General features: G+C 38.5%; 2 protein-coding genes across 12 annotated transcripts in view; one reads left to right on the top strand and one right to left on the bottom strand.

Moving 5' to 3' along the window:
• The window catches only part of LOC118895236 (alpha-fetoprotein-like), a 104,880-nt gene that overhangs the window by 31,022 nt on the left and 50,604 nt on the right, over positions 1-23,254 (top strand). For 6 of the 10 annotated variants that reach the window (XM_036852103.1, XM_036852102.1, XM_036852107.1 and 3 more), the window contains 4 exons: positions 246-384; positions 2,818-3,044; positions 9,445-9,577; positions 16,703-16,808. In XM_036852103.1, coding sequence (XP_036707998.1) covers positions 246-384; positions 2,818-3,044; positions 9,445-9,577; positions 16,703-16,795 — 592 coding nt within the window. In that variant the 3' untranslated portion in view covers positions 16,796-16,808. Of the gene's footprint in view, positions 1-245; positions 385-2,817; positions 3,045-9,444; positions 9,578-11,639; positions 14,597-16,418; positions 16,809-23,254 lie in introns of those variants that run through there. The other 4 variants (XR_005019911.1, XR_005019912.1, XM_036852101.1 and 1 more) reach the window with 3 other exon arrangements.
• The window catches only part of RASSF6 (Ras association domain family member 6), a 63,186-nt gene continuing 58,830 nt past the window's right edge, over positions 18,899-23,254 (bottom strand). The window contains exons 10-12 of one of the 2 annotated variants that reach the window (XM_036852113.1): positions 23,121-23,218; positions 22,975-23,023; positions 18,899-19,791 (exon numbers count right to left, since the gene is read on the bottom strand). In XM_036852113.1, the coding sequence (XP_036708008.1) occupies positions 19,774-19,791; positions 22,975-23,023; positions 23,121-23,218 (165 nt within the window). In that variant the 3' untranslated portion in view covers positions 18,899-19,773. Of the gene's footprint in view, positions 19,792-22,870; positions 23,024-23,120; positions 23,219-23,254 lie in introns of those variants that run through there. The other variant, XM_036852111.1, reaches the window with a different exon arrangement.

Below are 23,254 nucleotides of genomic sequence, written 5' to 3'. Positions count from 1 at the left end.
TCCTTCATAAGTAGAAAGAAGATGGATCAGAGTGGAGCAATGTGTGAAGTGGAAAGGGAATTCCAGGTATACTGAATAAGCCATTGAGCCACTGGGTCAAGAACTAAAAGGATAGACTTAAACCCAATCTAATGACTTGCTCATCCCACATCAGAGACAATGTCAGATATTGAGGAAGACTTTGTAGAATTCTTCATCTTGGGCACATAGCCATTGCCAGGAATAAGAGGAAATTATTCTTTCAGGCTCATAGTCCTTTATACTAAGAAAGCCCCACAACTATCTGCTCAGGAGTTGGTTATATTCACGAAGAACATGGCAGCTGCTGCCACCAAATGTTGCCCACTGAATGATGAGCAACAGTTTGCTTGCATGGAGAACTCGGTAAGCACACCCTCGACTGCATGTTTGTCTGTTGTTAAAAGTTCTGAACTCCAAGCCCCAGCAATAAGTCTCATGTTGGTGGACATGTCTATGAATTGTCACTGGAACCTAATAATTCTGTCCTTAAGAGAATTTATTTCTGGTCAGTTCATGCCAATTGTCTTTGATTAGCAGCAGGGGTAAGACTATCACTTTGCAAACACTGGGGATGTCAGATTCACCAGACCTTTGCCTGGATCATATCCCAAAGGTCTATTCCCTGGATTTTCAAGTCAACAAAAGCGATTTTGCTGATTTTAGACTAACTCATACGAATCAAAAGTCTAGGAAAAAACCACCCAGTTTCCTCTTGTGTTTCTCCTTTACTCTCACACGATTACCATACTCACAACACTTCTGACACCAGATGTGTGGGGTTTTTTTTTTTTTTCCCCAAAGCAAGCACTGGGAATCCTACAATTTAACTCAATTCTAACACTATCTGCTTGGAGATAGCATCAGATCCCATGGGTTGAGGGCTCAGTTCCATAAGACTGCTCCCACCTCACTTCAGATGCCAATCACAAGTCCAAGTTGTCACCTATGCTTCTGACTGATTAGCTAGAAATCGGAGGTTTCCATGACCCCCTCCTTGGGTTCAATTAATTTTCTAGAGCAGTTCACAGAACTCAGGAAAACACAGTTACCAGTTTATTGAAGGATATGAAAAAGATGCAGAAGAACAGCCAGATAAGAGATACATAGGGTGAGGCCTGGGAGGGTTCCAAGTGCAGGAGCTCCCTGTGGAGTTGGGGTGTCTCACCCTCTTGGCACATGGATGTGTTCACTCACCTGAAAGCTCACTGAACCCCATACTATTGGGATTTTATGGAGACTTCCTCACATAGACATGACCAATTATTAACTCTATTCCAGCCTCTTTCCCCTCTCTGGAGCATGGGGGTGGGGCTAAAAATTCCAAGTTTCTAATCATGGCTCGGTCTTTCTGGAGACCAGCCCCCATCCAGGAGCCCCCCAGGAGCTCACTCAGAGTCATCTCATTAGAACAAAAGCTGCTCCTAATGCCCTTATCACTTAGCAATTTATAAGCATACCAGGACCTTTGTGTCAGGAACCAGGGTCAAAGACCAAATATTTATATTTTCTGTTATCTTACATCAAACTTACAAGTGTTACCTTCATTAGACAGAATACCAGGTATTCATTTACAGTGAGAAATGTCTTCTCAATGTCAAGAATAATTGGGTCTAATAACTAGGCTACGCTTTTCCCTGAATCACATTACTTGGGAAGTTGAAGTAGGATATGGGTATTCATGCAAATGGAATCAGAGGAAGGGCAGGGATGGTCTTGAGGGATATTTCTTCCAGGGATATGAATTATTCCCTCCTAGCAATGGAGAACATCACTCCAGGACCTGGATGCTCATCTCTAGGTCTCTCTCAAGTGGTATATTTTAACGCTACTGAATTCTTGTTTGGTGACAGCTTTCTTTGTCCTATATTCTTGGTAGAGCATCTCCTCTATGCTAAGTTAGTCTTTTTTTCTGATAACATATAGTTGTTTTGGTTACAGATTAAAAATTTTTTATTATCCAGCTCTGTCTTCCTTTTAGTTTATTATAAATTTTTATTATCTAATCATGCCTTCCTTGGGGAACTCTTGATTTATGTTCCTAAAACCTTGTTTTTAAGTGATCTCTTTGGTTACTTCAATAAATTCATAAATTAAATGTTGCTGCTCACTGGTTTCAGTCACTTCATCCCCACATACATAAGTGACAGGGAATTTGTGTGGTCATTATACTCAGAGGGGAATACAGGCAGCCTTGCAGCCAACATCAGGATAAGTATCAGACACACCCTGGGAGCAAGGCAAGGTGACTGTTCCAGAAGGAGACAAGAAAATGGAAGGAGACAACTGAAATAAGATCCAGGGATTCCTTTCACCATTCATTTATTCACTTTTTCATTAATTCAACAAGTGTTTATAGGTGATTTATCATAGACCAAGTTCTGCGGTAGTTACAGATGTCCAGTTATAAAACACAGAAACACATTGGATTTGAGCTTTTCTAGAAGTACAATCATCAGTCTTGCATCTGGGTCAAATTAGCAGTCATGTTGACCTGAGACTTGATTTCAATTGGATGGAGCATAAGAAACTCCTGCCTCAAGTCAACACTGGTCTATAAACGGCACACTGGGGAGGAATTGGGAGGTGGGGTCCAAGGGAACTCACCTTTGAGGATGACAGGAAGAGGAGGACAAGGCTGAGAACCAGGCCTCACCTGACACTTGCTCTTTCCCAGGCAGTGAAATCCAGGCCAAATGAGCAGAGACTAGAATTTGAGAATACTTTTCTATGGATACAAAAAATAATATTAATGACCACAAACCTTATGGTTCTTATTTCAATTCTTTTCTGGGGAAGGCAAAGCTAATTCTTGGAGCTTTATGCAGAAGACACGAGGCAGAGCCTATCAATGCCGGCGTGGGTCACTGCTGTGATGACTCGTATGCCTTCAGGAAGCCTTGCTTTGATGATCTGCAAGTAGATGCAACTTACATTTCTCCACATTTATCCTGTGACCAAGTCGTCAACCTTAATGAGGACTTGTGCAGAGCTCAGGAGGAGGAATTACAAACCGAAAAGCAAAAGTAAGGATCTTTGTTTATATATATAATATATATATTCTGGTTACCCTGAATCAACACAATGCATCAAAAGCACTCCACCTCCTGGCAGTGGGGCAGCTCCCCTTTAGTGCCCACCCACTCTTCACACCCTCCTCACATGCCCCTGATCCTGCCCTCGGGAGAAAGCAGGTCCTCGTCCTCATGGTTTCTTCTCCCCCAAGGTCATTAGAAATGGTTGGTAGCTTACTTCTAATTAATTTATTTACTCTAAGACTTGCTCTTGGAGAGTCTAAATATTATTAGTCCAACAGTATCACCTTGCCAAGTGAGGCAAAGTTTTTGTTGCCTTGGGAATAAACACATTCCCGTGGTCAGCAAGCGCAAGGTTGTCACTTATTCTGTTTTATCACAGTACTTAAAATTCATAAGCCAACGGACCCTTGAGGTCCTTTCTTCAGTTCCCAAGGTGAGCTGATCACAAACTAGACTGTAAACCTTTCCAGTAAACATTCCAAAAACCATTGTAACACTTAGTTAGCCATTCTTTCTTTAGCCCAGGCTGATGTGAGAAGATAATACTTTATTTTTAGAGTTCGGGCTTTGCTTTCTCTTGAGGAAATTCTCTGGCATAGATAGGCACCCTTTATGTATGTCATCTCACCAAATCCTTACCGCAGATTTAGGGGGTAGATACTATTATTACCCCATTTTAATTGTGAGGAAACTGAGGCTAAGGAGGCAAGAAGAAATGGTATGAGATCATGCAACAGGTAAATAAGTTGTTGAACTGGAATTTGTACCCAAGCTACCTGGCTCAAAGCACATATGCTTAACTACCAACACGTAGCTGTTAGTGTGCCCTAATCAAGGGGTTATAATGCTGGTGATAATTTTTAATACTTGAAACTCTTCATGTAAGGGCTAGATAATGAAAAGTGTGAAATATTAGGAAGCATCCGTGTTCTAGTGAATTCACTGTGTTTTCTGTATGGAGAAAGCAATAACACAGAGACAGTTAATGTAGAGATTTCTAGAATATTCTGGGAGGATACATACTGGGAGTCAAGGGCTGGGCTGGACAAAGCTCTCCAGTTTCCTGGGAAGTGGTAGGGGTTCTCTCCATGGCTTTCACCCCTATATAGTTCTGACTGATCATCATAGCATAAGTTCACATACACACAAAAAAGAAAAAAAAAAACAAGTGAAGGAGCTCCTGGAGGGGAAAGACAAAATTCAGCAGGATTATAAAGAGAAGGCAGAAATGAGGTCATGGAATAAGACAGAGGAAATAAAGAGAATAGAAGTTCAAAGGAAAAGAATTTAAAATCCAATTAAGAAAAATACAGAGTTGAAATGTTAAGACTTAAGATAGTATATAAAGACTAGAATGTGCTTTAAATGAAAGGGTGAATAAATGTAATGAAAATAAAAGATTAATATCATTGAAATGAAAAGCTGGAAACAACTTGATGGTGTTGAGGATTAAAAGTAGGATCTAATATTTTAAAAGGTAAATTAAAAAATTTAAAACTAAAGGGATGAATAGAATTAGGGGAAATGTTTTAAAACAGCAGTTAGGTTGATAGGTAGAGAGATCCGGGGGGTGGGCTGGGTGGGTGTGAGGAAATGGACAGGAGAGATAAATCCACTGCAAGCAGATCACAGGTATGTGGCAAGTCATTATAAGGGAGGGGGGCCTAGCTTCCAAATGGCACAGAGTCCCCAGCTGTAGAAAAGGCAGCCTTCATATCTGGAGTGTCAAGGAAAGGTACCATGACCTGCTGATACCTCTGCTCCAAATCTCACTCCCAGACCTGCATTCTCATAATGGGACCCTTTTTTCCCCTTACCTATCCCAGTACAGTGAAAGTGTTTCTCCTTGTTTGTTTATTTATTGGAGTATAATTGCTTTACAGTGTTATGTTAGTTTCTGCTGTACAATGAAGTGCATCAGCTGTATGTATACCTATATGCCCTCCCTCTTGGACCTCCCTCCCACCTCCAGCCCCCCATCCCACCCATCTAGGTGGTCACAGAGCACAGAGCTGAGCTCCCTGTGCTTTAGATAAGCAGCTGCCACCTGATCTGGAAGCTCAGCGGTCATGCAAGTGTTCCCTCTACTGGTGCCTCTAGGGACGTGCATCCAGAAACCAGCTGACCCAGCAGGACAGAGGAGAGAGCAGAATAGTTGGGTGTGTCTGAGGCATAGGTGAGAGAGGGGAGAGAAACTTTTGGGGCTGAGACTAGAGGGGCTGGGAGGGGTCAAACCATGAAGACAATTGGAATCCCAGAGCTTGTGAGGAAAGAGAAGAAGGGTATATATGAGGGAGCCTTCCTACCTCCTCCGCTAGGTTTCTCTATTATTGTTAAGTCTACAGCTCAGACCCTCAGGGAAATTATAAAAATGCTCATCAATTATTTGCTGAGTGAACAAATGAATAAGTAGGTGAGAAGCTGTGACAATGTACCATTTATTGTGGGAGTCAGGGAGAAGGGAGACTGTGGTTGGAAGCAACCAATAATTTGAAACGAAAGTTGCAAGTTGTGCTATTACTATAATTATTCACTATCGTTGCCATAATTTGATGAAATAATTAATATAATTATTCATATTATCTTTGACACTATTTATTAAGTGCCTGCAGTATGCCAGTTACTGTACTCAGCCCTTTAATGTAGTATTATTTTTGGTCCTCACAAAAACCTTGCAATGTAGGTGTTCAAATTCTCATTTTATAGAGTAGGGTCAGAGAGGTTAAGTATCTTACCCATCGTCACACAGACTAGTGAGTGGAGGTCCTAACTTGAGCCGAAGTAAGTTTGACTGCAAAGTTTGTGCACTTTTTATGACATTGGAAGGAAAAAGAAGTCCAGATTTTGCATGAACTCACAGTAAAACCAGTGCCCCTCCTATACCAGCTTTGGCCACTTGGGGTGCTGAATCCCCTAGGCCAGACCATAGAAGCCCCAGTGGGTGCTGGGAAATGGGGTAATCTCACTGTGTAGGTACTCATGATGGTTAGTTTCTGTAACATGGGACTGAAGCTGTCCTATGCTATTATGGGTTGGTTAGTGAATTTCAGCATCGTAGCAATACTATTATCTGTGGGGGAATATATTCTGAGACAAAAACCACCAAAATTCCAATGGGAAGTAGCCTGTATTTCTCACTTTGAATAATTAATTTGTTAAAAACTGATAATTATTATTCAAAGATAGTATCAACTGTTTTGACCATACATCATACATAACCATACAGACTTGAATGATACAGAGATACAAACAAGCACAGTGTTTTCTTTCAAGTGGGATCAAGTTTAGGTCTAATTGGAAAATTGAATATGTACATATCTCAACTATAATAAAACATAATTTAAAATAAGATCAAATATGTACAGAATGGTTGGATAGAAAAAAGAATGCTTATACTATTCTATTTCTTTGTAAAATGTTGATTTACTTTATTATTAAAGTAATACATAGTCTTTGCAGAAAATTTAGAAAATATAGAAAAGAGAAGAAAAACATAATACTTTTATTCCAACACTGCAGAGATACCCATTATAAATATATGTAGAGTGTAGGGATACATAATTCTATATCTGTATACAAGCGCACACTCCCACAATTGCCCTCTTGTCCATCAGTCTATGGTTTGAACACATAATAATGCAAGTTTTGCACATTCTTGCTACTACCTGCTTATACAGAATTTCAGTTCCAGCAGTTATCCTCAGAATCCTCAGGGGAGAGCTTATGAAACTCCCCTTGCCTCTCCCCCTCCGCAGGAATCCTCCAGGCATTCCTGGATCCTTGGCACCACTCCTGTGCCACTGGGAGCAGTCATGCCCTCCAGGTACTGCTGTCTCCTGCTCAGCAGCAGACTGGATCCCTTTCAATTGATGACAAAGTTGCTTTATGTTTTGTTGTAAGGAAAAAATAAGACCTCCCCCAAACCTCAGGATTGTACACGTTTAGCAGGTGCTGTGGCAGTGCTGCTTGTGTCTTAACCGTGTGCAGGACTTTAATGAAAGCACTCTTACAGCCCCCTTTCAAAGAGTTATCCTGATTCCATATAACTCAGAAATGAGTGTAATGGAGGCCCAGCTGGGGAACCACTGAATTACTCCCGTCTTCCACTGACCAGACCTTTCTTAATGGGCGGAAGTCTGTGAGCCTGACTTCTTGTCTCAGGACGAGTTCTCGAAAGTAGTTCTCAATCCTCATGCCTTCTGGGAGGGAGACTCACATCACTGGCCTGTTATATATGCCCAGATCTATATTATTCCCAAGGAGTTGAAACTAGTGTTACAAATGCAAAGTGGAGATGACATAGAGCCTTATTAAGGAGGTGACAGAGAGCATTACACGAGGTAACATTTATAAATTTTCAGCGCATTGTCTGAAACAGAACAAATATCAAGATACTCAAAAGATGTTGGCTGTTGTCATTTTTAATGTAGCTTTAAAAATGATAATGTATGCAGTTTTGTCACTGATTATTCTTCAAAACAGCATTTTAATGGCTTTTTAATATTCCAGTATATGGGTACAATAATGAACTTAACCAGTCCCTGTTTCTGGGCATGAAAATTGTTTTCAGTTTCTAAGTATCATAAATTGTGGCAATGAATATTTTTGTACATATGTCTTTGTCCCCTCTCTGATTTTTTTCTAAATTCCGAGGTCTTAGGATTAGGGGCAAACACAGAGTTAATTAAAATCTCCTAGCTTCTATTGACTGTGTCTTGCTGGGGCTCAGAGATGCAGTGATTACATGCTTCTCAAACCCACCTCATCACTGTAGTAGTTTCCGAAAAGAAAATTGGCTTGTGCTTCCTTATCTTCAGTCAGGCTGCTGTTTCAGCTCTGTCTATCCTCAAGGCTGGGGGTTGGGGGGAGGGTGGGAGAGGGTGGAGCTGAAATGGGAAGTTCAGAGGCATGTCCAGGGCGCTACCAAGTTAAGCTAAATATCTGATTGCTTAGATGGGGTCAGCACGCTACGGCCATCTGGCCAGGGCTGTTTCTGTAGGTCCTGCGGGCACCGCCTGAACAAGCTAAGCCTGGGAGCTGCAGAGCGCCGCGTCTGCTTCGCCTCTGTTCCCGGCTTCGCTCCTGCCTTCCCCGCCTGGGACCGAGCTCGCTCTGCCCAGTGCCTGCGCTGGTGCCACGTGCATGTTGGGGACTTCACTGTTGACGACTGCCGGGCAGCAGAGGGGTGGGTGGCATCTCAGTCCAGGAGTCAAGCGACTCAGAGTCACCTTGCTTTGGGCCAGCTGCCCGCAATGAGAGCGGGGTGCGGGGAGAAGAAAAGGGCGTGCCACTGGGGCACAGAGTGAGACAAGCGGCGCGCGCCCCGTTCCCCACTGGCTGGTCCCTCTTCACCATCGTTTCCAGCTGATGGCAACTGGCACAAACTGTGCCCGCCAGGCACTTGGGGCAGCCCACCCCAGGGGTGGGGCGGGCCTGGAGTTCTCTGTCTTGTGATATAAGTACTTATATAATATCCTCAATTTTGCCTCTTGGCTGAAAAAGGCTAAAATATTTGCCGGACCCTTGGGTTAGAGTGTCATAGAAATAGCTACTTAAAGCTTTGAGATATTTTCTTTTATACTTATTCAAGTACAAATTAGGCCACTAGGTATTATCAGTGTGAATTTGAAAATGAAGAGTAAGTGAAGGTTTTTGGGTAAGCAATAAAATATGGATTAATGTACATTTCCCCTACCCTTCGTGCCTTGTTTTCTTTGTAGTTAAATCTCTTGATCAGTAAAGGAAAAAAAAAAAAAAAGACAACATTGGAAGATTTGGGATACTATTTTATTAAATAGAGAGACAGAAACCAGTTTATAATTTTAAATATTCGAAGTGGTTGAAACACCGATGTTTATATAGTTGTGGGGAAACTCATTCTGTGAGGGAAATCTGAGATGATTGTCAAACTACTGAAGTTTTAAATTAGTGTATTGGTTTTATTATTAATAACATATAAGGGGCCCTCAACTTCCAGGTGTGTTATACTTGTAATATTTATTGGGAAGTTAGTTGTTTAGAATAAATGTTGTTCATAACAAAATATTATAGGAAAAGCTAATTTATTGTATAACCTATTTACCACCCAATGTAATAAAAATAGAAAATAATATTTACCCTAGTAATAATCACCTAAAGGTAATTAAATTTAATATAATAGTTATATTGATGAGATGTGCTTGAAGAAAAATATGTTGAATAAAAGATGGAGATGGATATTGTGAAAACTATGAGGACATCAGGGCATTTTCAGGGCCTGTAAACTTAAGAGTGAGAGCTATGCAAAGGCATGGGTGGTGTGCAGCTTTAAATAAGCAAGGCAGGTTTGCAAGCTGGCCTTCTAGAACTCAGGGAGTGCTTGTATTTTTGCCACTCATTTCTTATTCAGACTCCTCAGCAACCTTGTGAAGCAGGAACCATATGCAGCAGAGATGCAGTTCCAATCAGTTATTGTGGATTTTGCTCACCTGGTGGAGATGTGCTGTCAAGCAGAGAAAAGTGAAATGTGTCTCCAAGAAGAGGTATCTCTGTTTCCTTGTCTATTCTCTTAGCACTCTTAGGGTAAAGTTTAAAAAAAAAAAAAAAAATCCTTTCTCCATGCCAATCATGAATGGATTAGGAGAAAGTCACAGTTTAAGTGGATCGGTGTAATTGACTATATTTGGGTTTAAGATATGTTAATATTTATGTTCATTTGAGGGAACTAGGCGTGTTAGACATGAATAAGGATAAATACAAAGTCATGACACCAGATGAACTGAGATGTTTAGGACTGAGGGTGGGAGGAAGAAGGGTGAGTTGAAGACTTTCTCATTATAGAGAAATGGTGTCCTTGGAAATATAGAGAAATTTTAAAGAAATAACAGTTTAAAGACCTGTCTGGGCAAACTGTAGCTTCGTTCTAGAAATTTCTGGGGGCATAATCAGGTAGAGTCACCAAATGTGGTTTGGGGCTTAACTAGGAAACCGGTTTAGGTGAAAAGGATTGCATTTTCTCAGTGGCAGATCATTAGAACAGGGGGTTGAAGAAGAGAAAGAGAAAAGAACAGTGACCAGAAAAAAGTGTCTCTTTGTGCACACACACCAAACTGACTACCAGGAGACTGTTTTGTGTAACTAATGTAATTGCATACAGTTAACAAGCAAATGACTTTTCATAAGATGGTAACGTTGTATGACTTAAATTTCTAAGAATATCATAGTAATCCTACCATCCCTGTGTGGCACAGAAAATTCATGTTAATTCATGGAGGGGACCTGGGATGGACCGTTCTCCTGGGGACATGACTTGCGAAGCAGAAACTAGGATATAGTAGGTAATAGTATCCGAGTAGAAGAATGCAAGCGTGTGGTTCAAAAAATAAAATATAATATAGCAGCCTTTATAGTCAAAACAGGCTGGGGCTAGTTAGTCCTAGTTAGGACTAGGTTTAGCAGTGGCCCAGGGAAACGTTTTCACAGGTAACAATTTTCACGAATGCCTCAATTACCTTCAGTGGCTCTTTTCTACTTTTTCACCTAAGCTGTACATGTGCTTATGTTAAAAGCCATATATCTATGGTCTAGTCAAAGGTAGGCAAACTACAGCCCTCTGGCTAACTCAGCTCCACTCCCTGTTTATGTAAACAAGGTTGTGTTGGCACACAGCCTTGCCCATTTATTTGCGTGTTGTCTATGGCCGCTTTTTACAACAGCAGAATCGAGTAGTTGTAAGACTGAGTAGTTGTGACAGACTGAATGAACTGCAAAGCTCCAAATATTATCTGGCTGTTCACAAAAAAATTTCGCTGACTCCCAGACCAGCTGATACACAAAATGAAAATAGTCACAAGTGCCCATTTATTTACTTTAAAGCCCTTTTCACTTTTTTGTAAAACATTCAGAAAACAGATCTCTACCTGAGTAACAACCCCATATCCACACAGATAAATATTTTTGCAGAAGGGCCTGTGCCTAAAAATTCCCAAAGGAATTTTCTTGAAGTGTTCTTGCTCTTGAGTGTGAATGCTTCTTGCTTGAACTATTTCATCAATAGCATGATAGGAAGATTTCTGTGTGCTTTTTTTCCCACACTTTTTGTCTGATGGTGCTCTTCAACTTAATCGTTGAAAAGCCCAAACTTTTCCCCTTCCCTCCCCTTCCCTCTCTACTTTCTTTTAGGATTTCTCCACAAATTAAAGGAGAAAATAGGGGCTATCTGAAGAATATATCATGTTAATTAAAATTTGCTAGATGAACATCTTCAGATAGAAATGCTTATTATATGTAATTCTGCACCATCTATAAAGTGCGACCAAGTATATCTCCGTATGATTATTTTAAGGAAGTGATTCTGAAATATTCGTGTGCATCAGAGTTACTTGGAGGGCTTGTTTAAACAAAATCAATATTTTCCGTCCCCAGTGTTCCTGATTTAATAGAGCTAGGGTGGGGTCTGATTATTTGCATTTCTAACAAGTTCCCAGGTGCTACTTATGCTGCTGGTTTGGCGACCACTTTAAGAACCACTTTCCTAAGGTGAAAGTAGATAATCATAAACTGTTTCCTCCCTCCCTTCCCAATATTTTTACATATCTACCTTAGTGAGAAGTTGGAACCAAGGACAGTAACAGAAATAATAAAACCATTGAAAAATAACCTTATGAAAGGAAGTGAAAGATTTTGGGGACATTAAATACAAAAGTAAGACTGGAATATAAAAGCAATAACCTTATATGAATAGGCTTAGCAAAAAATATAGGAATATATGATCAAAATATTTTGGAATCTTATCATCAAGAATTTCGGTGAGTCTTTGTGCCTCTATGTTTGTGGAAGAGGTCTAGGTTTGACTGTAATGCAAATGAATAATACCTAGTGGCTTTGGGAGTCTCCATGGAACCAAAATACCAGAAGTGAAGAGGCTTAGCCAATTAGCAGTCCGTAGATGTTCCAAGTTAGACTAACTTCTCCAGGGACCTACATGCATTTTCTTTGTTTTCTTTTCTGAGATTAGAATAGTCAATTATGTGAATCTGTTCTGCCTGTTAAAAGAGAAAGTGGGCAGGTTTGAAGACTGCCTTTCTAGCTATGGCTAGTGGGAGAGTAAAACATTTTTAGACAAGATGGAAGACATATTTTGAGAAGTAAACCAGAATGCAGGAAAATTCTAAGGAGAAAAAAGTGAACCAAAATTAATGTTGGAATGTTGGTAAGAATAAGAATGAAACAAAAAGAAGGAATAAAATAAGAAACTCAACCATACAAGGTGAATTTGGATCTTCCAAAGAAAAGGAATTTCATATTTCATGAAATAATAATGTGAATTGTAGACTTCAGCAGTTTTAAGGAGAAAACTACTCAGAAATTCTCTCCTCCAGGTCAGTGGGGAATGATAATTGTAGCCTGAGATACTTATCTGTCACCCAACAGAATATAACATAGAAGAAAGTTAACAAGAATTAGCAGGAATTTGGGCAGGTTGAAATGATGGTTTGAAAATAATACATGAAATTTAACAATAAAAAAAGCAGAGTTCTGCTTTTAGTTGTGACTCAACACAAGTTCACGGGGAAAGACTTGCTGGTTTAAGTAGTCTATGCGTACAACTTGATGGGTCTACTATCAAAGCTATTGCAATCCTGGGATGCATTTCTGGAGAAAAAGCAAGGATCAGATTAAGCAATGTGATATCGCAACCACATGGATCAGGTCACTCTGGAATACTGTATTTAGTTTCTTATGATATATTACACAATTTTTGAAAATTACATAAGTAATACATGAACATGGCAAGAGTTCAGACAGAAGAGCAGGGTACATTTCCCATTCCCAAAAGGTAAGCAATTTAAGTTTTCACTTTTAGTATTCCTAGTGATTACCATTATTACCTTAATAGTTTTTAAAAATATTGCTGTCACTTAAAGAATATAGTATACTTACATTAACTTCGACAATACTACCAGTAGACTCTCAATTTTTTTTTTTAGGTAAAGTATTTTTGTAGTTTTAGCTCTTTTATTGGTTATACTCTATTTCTTGGTCCTTCGACTTCAATCAGCATCTAGTGATTTTCCAAAACATAATTAACATGTCTAAACTTCTTTTGATTTCTTTGCCAGCTTTCCTTTTTAAAGCTATACCATTACTTCCACACTGTCTAGGTTTATTCATCCTGCTTTGTAAATGTAAGGTTTATATGCTTTGTCAATAGGTTGATCCAAAAACTGGAAGGTATTAAATAGTGTTCAATAGTGTGTTTAACTGTAATATTATTTACAGCTGTACAATGAATGGATTGACCAATAGTTTAATGACTTATCCTGTATCACTTAAAAAGTGTCAAGATTAAATGAAGTCTTTTTTCTTACTTACTATCAACTGCAGAAAATACGCCACATTTATTTAGTTTTACATATTTGGACTATGATTTCCTAGTACATCCTTCTTTTTTGAGAGTTTCTAATTACCATTCTTTTTCCATGTTGACAAATAAAGCAGCTACTTTCATCACACCACTAAATATATCACACCGCTAAATTATATCAGGTTCTTAATCATACAGTTTTTGTAATAGAATATTCTATCATCTTAAAGTTTGATAAGATTTGAAACTTAAAGTTTGATAACATATGAAAAGTCCTCTGACTTAATCTTTCAGTTTGGATTTAATTATTTCTGGGACTGATTTATGGCTGTCCACTAAGAGTTTCTTTTTAAGTGTAACTCTGTGTAAAATTGACTATTTCTAACATCCTATTTTGTGTTTTTTTTCTTGGATTCTTTTAAGTTTTTTTGGCTACATTCTTAAGTTATGTATGTATGTATTTATGTATTTTTTCAGAATGGGACCGGGTGATAAACTTTTGGGGCCCTTGCATATTTAAATATTATTTCTCCCATATATTTACACAGTTATTTTTTAAGCTGGTATGTTAGTTGGGGTTCTTTAGTTGTAAATAATAGGATCAAATTCTGGCTAACCTAAGTAAAAATTAGTACATTGAAAGGATAGTAGTGACTTCAGGAATCTTTAGGAAGTTTAAAAAAATGGGCTGAGCAGGAGATAAGAACCAAAGCAGCTCAGAAATCAATGACTTTCTGGTCTTTTACTGCTGGTACTTCTCTAATGTTACTATTCTGAGCTTCTTTCTCTGCATTTTGATATGTTGATTAATATCACATCAATGACTTTATTTCTCAGAAGTTCATTATAGCTCTTACATTGATGGTTTTTTTTTTTCTTTTTAGCATCAGTAGGCTTTATTCTTTCTGGTATATTGTTACTATTATTGAATTGGGATTTCAAAAGAGAAGAGAGGTGACCCATTTTAAAAGGATCTTGTCAAGTTGTTATGTCCAGCAGTATCTAGAATGTAAAAAGGTTTGAAAAACATGTCACAGGATTTGGAGAAATAGACTAGTAATGTTTACTCCAAAGTCTTCAGATGGATGACAGTTTAGCAGTCTCCTATACAGACAATGTACAGGCTGGAAGAAAATATTTGCAAACAATACTACTGACAAGGGATTAATTTCTGAAACATACAAACAGCTCATACAGCTTAATACCAAAAAACCAAACAATCCAATCAAAAAATGGGCAGAAGACCTAAATAGACATTTCTCCAAAGAAGACATACAGATGGCCAACAGGCACATGAAAAGATGCTCAATATCACTAATTATTAGAGAAATGCAAATTAAAACTACAATGAGGTATCACCTCACACCAGTCAGAATGGCCATCATTAAAAGGTCTACAAATAATAAATGCTGGAGAGGGTGTGGAGAAAAGGGAACCCTCTTGCACTGTTGGTGGGAATGTAAATTGGTGCAGCCACTATGGAGAACTGTATGGAGGTTCCTTAAAAAAACTAAAAATAGAGCTACTATATGATCCAGCAATCCTGCTCCTGAGCATTTATCCAGAAAAGACGAAAACTCTAATTCAAAAAGATACATGCACTCCAATGTTCATAGCAGCACTATTTACAATAGTCAAGACATGGAAGCAACCTAAATGTCCATCGACAGATGAATGGGCGAAGAAGATGTGATAGATATACACAATGGAATATTACTCAGCCATAAAAAAGAATGAAGTAATGCCATTTGCAGCAACATGGATGGACCTAGAGATAATCATACTAAGTGAAGTAAGTCAGACAGAGAAAGACAAATACCATATGATACAACTTCTATGTGGAATCTAAAAAATGATATAAATGAACTTATTTCCAAAACAGAAATAGACTCACAGACATAGAAAACAAACTTAATGGTTACCAGAGGGGATGGCAGGGGGTGGGGGGCGATAAATTAGGAGTTTGAGATTAACATATACACACTACTGTGTATAAAATAGATAAACAATGAGGATCTACCATATAGCACAGGGAACTATATTCAATGCCTTGTAATAACCTATAATGGAAAAGAATCTGAAAAAGAATAGATGTATATACTTGAATCACTTTGCTGTACACCTGAATCTAATACAACATTGTAAATTAACTATTCAATTTTAAAACATGAATTAAAAAAAGGAAATAAATTAACATTCAAACAAAACAGAACAAAAAAAAGTCATGGGTCACCGCGGAAGTAAGGATACGTAAATTCCAGAGGTATTTTTAAAAACAAGCCTAAATAGATTTCAATCTTTCTAGACAATTTAGGTGTGGTACTGTTTGAAGGTGGGAAGAAGAACTAAATTATTAGACTTCTAACCATTTTCTACAGGATCCTAGAGGCTCTTAGGAGTGCGAGTCATCTATCCCTCAGATGTGTGTGTGTTCATACCTTAGCAGTGGAGTTCTAGGGGTCCCATTTCCACTAAGCTAAAGATTTCACTTTTATCTACTTGGGCTTCCACAAATGATTTTTATTTGAATAAGGACTTACAGGTACAAATTGGGGAAAACTTTTGGACTTAATATCAAGGTCTACACCAGTACATATGAAGGGAGGAGAGATAATCTGATCAATTTTAGTGGTTTTGTTCCTCTTGAATTTCTATACCTGAATATGTAGTGATTTAGCATGGGATTACCCTAGAGCTGTTTTAAAATGCAGCGCGAAGCTGACGTTGATTGTTCATTCTTACCCTGCAGCAAAAGAGTGCCATATTTTTGTGAGGAGGAAGCAAATTTTTATTTATTCTAGATCTGGGGTCCTGAAAGTGGATGAGGCATTGCAGTTAATTAAGTCCTTAAGCTAAGGGACTAGGCCTGTGCGATATTCTGAGACCTTGAGAGGCAGGCGTATTAGATCCCATCTCAGGCATGCAAAAGGGAAGTCTTAAAGATTTTCTGTTTGGGGATCAGAGCTGCTTAGCTGTTTTCTCTTTCTCACAGATGTGCTTATTTGCTTTTTTTTTAGGGGTCCAAACTGATTAAAAAGTGCCAGTCTCTTTTGGGAGGCTAAATGATTCCAGCATATGTCAATGTACAATCTTTGCTGAGAACTGCTTTTTGATTTTCATTAATAATGAAATGCATGTCTAATATTCAAAAGAAGAATCAACACCATTTTTCAGCTACTAGCAATGTTACTCAGGAACATTAGCTAGTCTACACTAAATCTCTCCTTTCCTACTCAGCAGAGAAATCTACTTATTGTAACTCTCCTACAACCCACTTCCATTCCTTCTCTCTCCCCATAAGCTTTCTACTTCTCAGAAGCAGCAACAGAAATATGAAACCAAGGGGCCTTTCAAAACCTCAGGTGGGGGGCTTCCCTGGTGGCGCAGTGGTTGAGAATCTGCCTGCCAATGCAGGGCACACGGGTTCGAGCCCTGGTCTGGGAAGATCCCACATGCCGCAGAGCAACTAGGCCCGTGAGCCACAACTACTGAGCCTGCGAGTCTGGAGCCTGTGCTCCGCAACAAGAGAGGCCGCGATAGTGAGAGGCCCGTGCACCGCGATGAAGAGTGGTCCCTGCTTGCCACAACTAGAGAAAGCCCTCGCACAGAAACGAAGACCCAATACAGCCATAAAAAAAAAAAAAAAAAAAAAAAAACCTCAGGTGGATGTAATGAGCTACCACATTGAACTGGGACCTGGCTGCTGGGATTCTGGAGTGAAAAAGACCCCAAGTGCCATTTGTGGTTTCTATCTGTACCACTACTGAAAATGATTATTGATGAACTGAATGAAATGTGTTTTACAATAAAGGTACTTACATGACTGTATTCCCTTTCATCTTTACCCGAGATATGTGATGTTGACATTGTCACCAAGGGGTCCTAACATATTTATATTCACTTGAGCTTTCAGTGATGATTTGTAATAGTAGTCTTTTCCCTGGAAATCCTGGCATAAATGACATAAAGAACTTATCATTTCAACTTAGTTTTGCAGATTTTTGTCTTGTGTGTAATGAAGTAAAAATAAGCAGTGATATTTTAGTGCTTACTAAATTAATGATTTTGGTTAGAGAAAATGTTTAATTCTCATTATAGTGCTCTTTACTTGATTTCAGTTTTTCCTCACTCCAGTAATTTCAGCATGTTCATATATACTAGCAAATTAAATCCAATAAACATTTAAGTATCTATTGTATTCAATATACTGTGCTAGGCATTGCAGGGAATAATATGAATATGATATGGCCAGATCACTAATGGATTTAAACAAGATATAAACACATAAGGAATTATAATAATGGGCAGATTTCACGTTTCCAATGTCACAAAAGCAGAGCTAACTAATGTGGAACCTGGGAGTTTGAGATCACACATAGCCACAGAGACCAGGAAAGTTCATGGAAGGAGTGACCCTGGCCAATGACTAGAAAATAGGCATGTTTTAACAGATAGATGTGGAGAGTGTGAGCGTGAATGGTGAGTGATTCAGATGGGTGGGTTCTGAGACAAGAATAAAGTAGTTGTGGGCAGTAAGACTTAGTGAAAGCCTAGGCTACAGTGTTGGGTGAGGACATATTGTAGTTTAGTTATAACAATAGCTAATATTTATCACACACTTCTTATGTACAAAGTGTCAGCCTTTAAATATATTATTCCTATAACTCCTACAACTGTATAATGAAGTAGGTACTATTATTTCTATATTGCAAGTGAAGACAGAGAGATGCCATTTGAGGGTGTGTAATTAGGGTGAGGCCATATATTCTAGTGGTTAAGAGTGTGGTTTCTGGAGCCGTAAGTTCAAATCCTACCTCAGTCTTCTACTAAAGAGCTTAGCAAATCTCCTAACTGCTCCATGGCTTACTTTCCTCATCTTTAAAATCAGGTTGAAAGATTAATTTCCTCACAGGAGTGTAATGGATGTTAAATGAGTTGATCTATGTAAGGCAAATGCTAAGTGTGGTTAGTTTCAACAATATAAAATTGCTGCTTTTGTAGGCCAAATACGGACAATTTCAAATGTCTCAGTCTAATAGTTTAGCTGTTATTTAGAAGAAAAATGGATGCTGTTGAGGGTTTTGCCCTCTTGAATTGCATCCTATTCCTTTCCTTTCACATGTAGATATCTCAATATAATAGATACATCTGCCATCTTTTCCACCTCATCAACTGCCTTGCAAATGGATTTCTTCAGTTCTTGAAGCCAAGTTGAACAACCCTAAACAAAATTCCATAGTAACACTGCCTAACTGTATATTTCATACTGCCAAGAGATGATAAAATACACCACCATATTAGGGAAAACCATATAGAAAAGTTTCGATATGTTTTTAGCTACTAGATCAGATTTGTGAAAAAGGAGGCATATATACAGGGGATTTAAAAAAAATATTTTAGACAATTTATTCACTCATTCTTTTATTCATTCATTAATTCATTCAGTCTTTTATTCAATTGATTTTTATTGAGCATATCCTACACACAGGACACCATATTAAGTACAACAAAGTATACAAAGATGAATGTGACAGGTCCTCTACCATTAATAAGTATAACATTATCTAGAACTGAATTTGAACTAATATGTAACTGGTAGTGAAATATTTGGACCACCTAAAACAAGGATGAACGGTTTTGTGACAAAAGTTTATATTCTTGTATTATGTAAAGATGACTCTGAAGTGAACAGATTTTTGTCTCAGAAATTATATCAGTTATCTATTGTTATGTAACAAATTATCCTAAAACATAGCAGCATACTACAACAAACATTTCGTACCTCACACATTTTCTGAGGATCAGGAATCCAGGAGTGGTTTAGCTGGGATTTTTGGCTCAGGTCTCTCATGAGGTTGTAGTCAAGCTCTTTGCCAGGGCTGCAGTCATGGAAGGCTTGACTGGGGCTGGCCGATGGCGCACACCCACGGCTGTGGGCTGTGGACGGGGTGCCTCAGTTCCTTGTTGGCTTTTGGGCTTTTGGAAGAAGGTCTCAGTTCCTGTTATATAGGCCTTTCCCTAGGGCTACTCTGGATGTGGCAGTTGGCTCCCCCCAGAGCAAGCAATCCAAGAGAACAAGCAAGGAGGACACCACAGTGACTTTTATGACCTAGTCTCCAAAGCCACAGCCTGGCACTTCTGCTTTCCTCTGTTCCTTAGAAGTGAGTTACTAAGTCCAGCCCATTGGCAAGGTGAGGAAGATTAGGCTCCATATCTTGAGAGGAGGAGTATCAAAGACTTCATACATATATTTTAAAACTACCACAGTAGTGATGTTAACATCTCACTTGAATAATTTATTTGAATTTTTTTGCATCTAGTAGAACTCTGTGCTTGCATGTACTTGCTACTTTTTTGTTGGCAACTTTTTAATCATAAATTTTCTATTTCCTAAATAGAAAAAGCAATACATGTTCATTACAGATTATTTAACAAGTGTAGAAAAATATGAAAAACATGAATCACCCATACATAATTCTACAAACCAGACATAACCACATTTAACATGTTTTTGGTTTGTACTGTTTATGTACAAATAATAATATACATACATATATAAACATATATCTATATATCTTATGGATAATAAACTTTTGGATATTGTATCTATATTCTTATCCAGATACATAAGGAGAATTTACTCTTATAATTAAAATTTATTAGAAAACAATTTAAGAGCTGCATAACATTTTATAGGTAAATGTTTCTTTCCTTCCTTAATCTTTTTTTCCTATTTTTGAACATTAGGCTATTTACTTCCTTTTATCACAATAAATAATAATCATCTTATATCTGATTATTTTCATATAAGATCCTTCAAGTAGAATTATAGGATGAACTTATTACGAAATTGCTTTCAAGAAAAGTTATATTCATTTGTATTTCTACCAGTAGTTTAAGTGACCATCTCATTGTAATTTGTTGAGTATTTAATATTATCATTTCTTAATCTTCTTTAATAGATGAATTTCACTTTCCTTCGCTTTGCATTTTGTTGACACGCCAGTTATTTTATTGCGCCTCTGCTCCACATTCACTCTTTGTTGTCGTCTGTGAAAATGTACATGGGAGCCTTTCTATATGCTTCCTTTGCAGCTTACATGATGTCATGCTTTGTCAGTAGGGGGCACTGGAGAAACACTGTAGGAGGAAGTTGGTCTTTCCTGATCCTGGGAAGCTGACTTTCTTCCTTCACTGCTCTCTCTACCCAGAGTGGTTTCTTCAGTGCTAGTTGCCTGTAGGGTGCAGCTCTCTTTATCTTGTTGGGTTCCTCCAACCCATTTGTAGCTTTTGATTTGGTTTGTGGTGGCACAGCCTGGGGGCCCAGTAGAGGCCTGTGTCCTAGCTCAGATCATTACTCTCCATACCTTCTCAACTTGGTGCATGCTCCCAGAGAGTGCCTTGTGGGGCTGATCATCTGGTAAACCACTTGCCCCACCTTTGTCCCATGCAGCCTCAAAGATGCCACAGTCCAAGGCATACACAGAGTTGTACGAGGTTCCTGCAGAGATGGCCCCTGCAGCCCCCCCAGTCCTAGCAGCACCGGCAGCAGCGCCCTTGACTTCATTTGTGTGCCTACCCTTCAGCCTCAGCTTACCTGTGCCCCCAGACTTTGTTTCCTGCAGACCTCCAGACACCGACACCCTGTGATCTGGCTTTGTGCCTGCAGAGAAGCCCCAAGTCCCTTTGCTCACCTGCCCACCTGATCCACACTCCAGAGGGTTGTTCCTGCTTGTCCTATGACTGTGGTCCTGCTGTGTGCTGGGCAACCAGAGGATGTCTCCCTTATCCACTGGGCTGCAACCACACCTTCTCCAATGAATTCTCAGCTCCTCACTCCAAGCTTTTCCTTTGTGGGGTATTCTTCCTTAGCCTTAGGGTACCCTTTGGAGTTCTCTTCACATTTTTATAGTTACTCTATCTTCACAGCTAAGTAATTCTTTATATTAAATTTCCCCTGTTTAAATGACTGTGTGGTTTCTGTCTCCTGATTAGACACAGACTAATACAACTGATCACTATTAAGATACAACTTTTTTCACATACTTAGTAGCCATTTGCATTTCCTCTTCTGCAATTTTACTTTTCAAGCCATATATCTTATTTATTCTATCCAGGCATGGTATTTTTTAATGCATTTGGTAGACTTTCAATATATTAAAGATGAATCTTTTGTCATGTTTATGGCAGATACTTGACACTACTTTAAATAAGTATACTGAATTTTAACCATTACATTTGCTTTATTTTTGTGAGATGAGATTTTCTTATTAACTGATAGATAATAGGATGAAGATGCAAGCCCATGTCTTATTCAACAAAGGAGATTTCCTAGGACTGAAAAGCTCACAGCACACTTTTACTTTCGTCTGGTTTAGGATTTGGTTACACTGAGAAGTAATACCTTTGTCTTAAACATGTTTCATATTTTGATAACTGATCTTCCAACTGGGTTTATTACATTCAACCTTATCCCATAGTGTGTGTAATATAATCAGTTTAATCCAATGCTTATGAGGAATGCAAATAGAAGTAGTAGTGGAATGGAAAAGAGCTGCATAAAACTCCCTTTTAATATAGAGTTCATAAATAAAATCATAGATGATACTTGTGGCATTCTCAGTGCTTTTTCAGATGGGTTAAGTGTACTTGATGGACCCTGAGTGTTGTTTTGTAGAATGAGTTGTCTTGGAGAAAAAGGGCAGAGCTCCAGATTTCCTGCCCAACTTCGGCTACCACTTGCATTATCTTCTATATTCATTCAGCAACAAATGGTTATCATGGGTCAAGTCTTAGCCTAGCCAACAAAATACACTAAATCTCTGTGATATGTTTGTTTGGAAAAATAAAGAAAACTAGTTCAATTGACAAAAAAAAAAGCTTAAGAACACTTTTGAAAGTCATCAGTAGAACAGAGGGGGAAAAAAAAGAAGGGCTCAGGTTGAGAAAATTACGATTTGGATTTCTTAACAGAGTCCATAATTTTTCCATCCCAAAGGACAGATAGCTCTGATGTTATAGATAGCCCAAAGCCACCTATCCATAGAAAGATAGTCCTAGATTTTATGAAAAGGCTAGAGTATAAGGAGCTGTGAAACACCATCACCATCAGATTCCTTGGTGGGGTAGTAATGTGCTGATTTTTTATTTTAAGAGCTGGCAGCTTTTACTTCTGAATCATTTCTGAGAGTCAGTTGATGAGAGTTCTCTTGACAGTTGAAGCTAAAATAAGTTTTAGCTGCATGGTATCTGAAGATGTCATTTAAATTCAAGTTCATTGAGTGTTTTACTATAAAAACTATTTGGAATACATAGTATCCAAGCTTATTCCAGTTACTGAAACTAAATTCAAGTTCCTTCAGTCCAACTGTGAACCCTACTTAACCTCTTCAGTTTAAAGAGAGACAAGCTTTTTCCACATTCAATTTCCTACAGATTCAAGTTCACATATATTTATATAAATGCAAGTATAGAATTTATACACTCAAATAGTTGTAATACCCTTCTAATTTTGTTGAAATGTTTTAGCAATAGTGACCTGTATTGCTAAACTGTTGTCTCTGTTTTTATTACCTGTTTACTTCGAAGACATTTCAGTATGATAGCCTTTTCTGTACTGAATCTGAAATAAGGAGAAAAAGAATATTAACAACTGGACACATTTTGTGCCTTGAACCTATTAAAGAACGAAGCACCCAGTGTGCAAGCTCTTAACTTACTTTGTTATTGTTCTCTGAATCTCTCTTTTCTCTTCTTCATTTAATCTTTGAAGGATGGATTCCAGGAAAGAAAAATGAAAGTTAATATACTGAGCCACCTGAAAGAAAAACAAACAAGAAGAGCAGAGCATTTG

This window comes from Balaenoptera musculus, chromosome 5 (genome assembly GCF_009873245.2).
Source record: "Balaenoptera musculus isolate JJ_BM4_2016_0621 chromosome 5, mBalMus1.pri.v3, whole genome shotgun sequence".
In the NCBI taxonomy this organism is placed as follows: domain Eukaryota; kingdom Metazoa; phylum Chordata; class Mammalia; order Artiodactyla; family Balaenopteridae; genus Balaenoptera; species Balaenoptera musculus.
The sequence above is the reverse complement of the archived record's forward strand: the minus strand, read 5'-3'. Positions and strand labels throughout refer to the sequence as shown.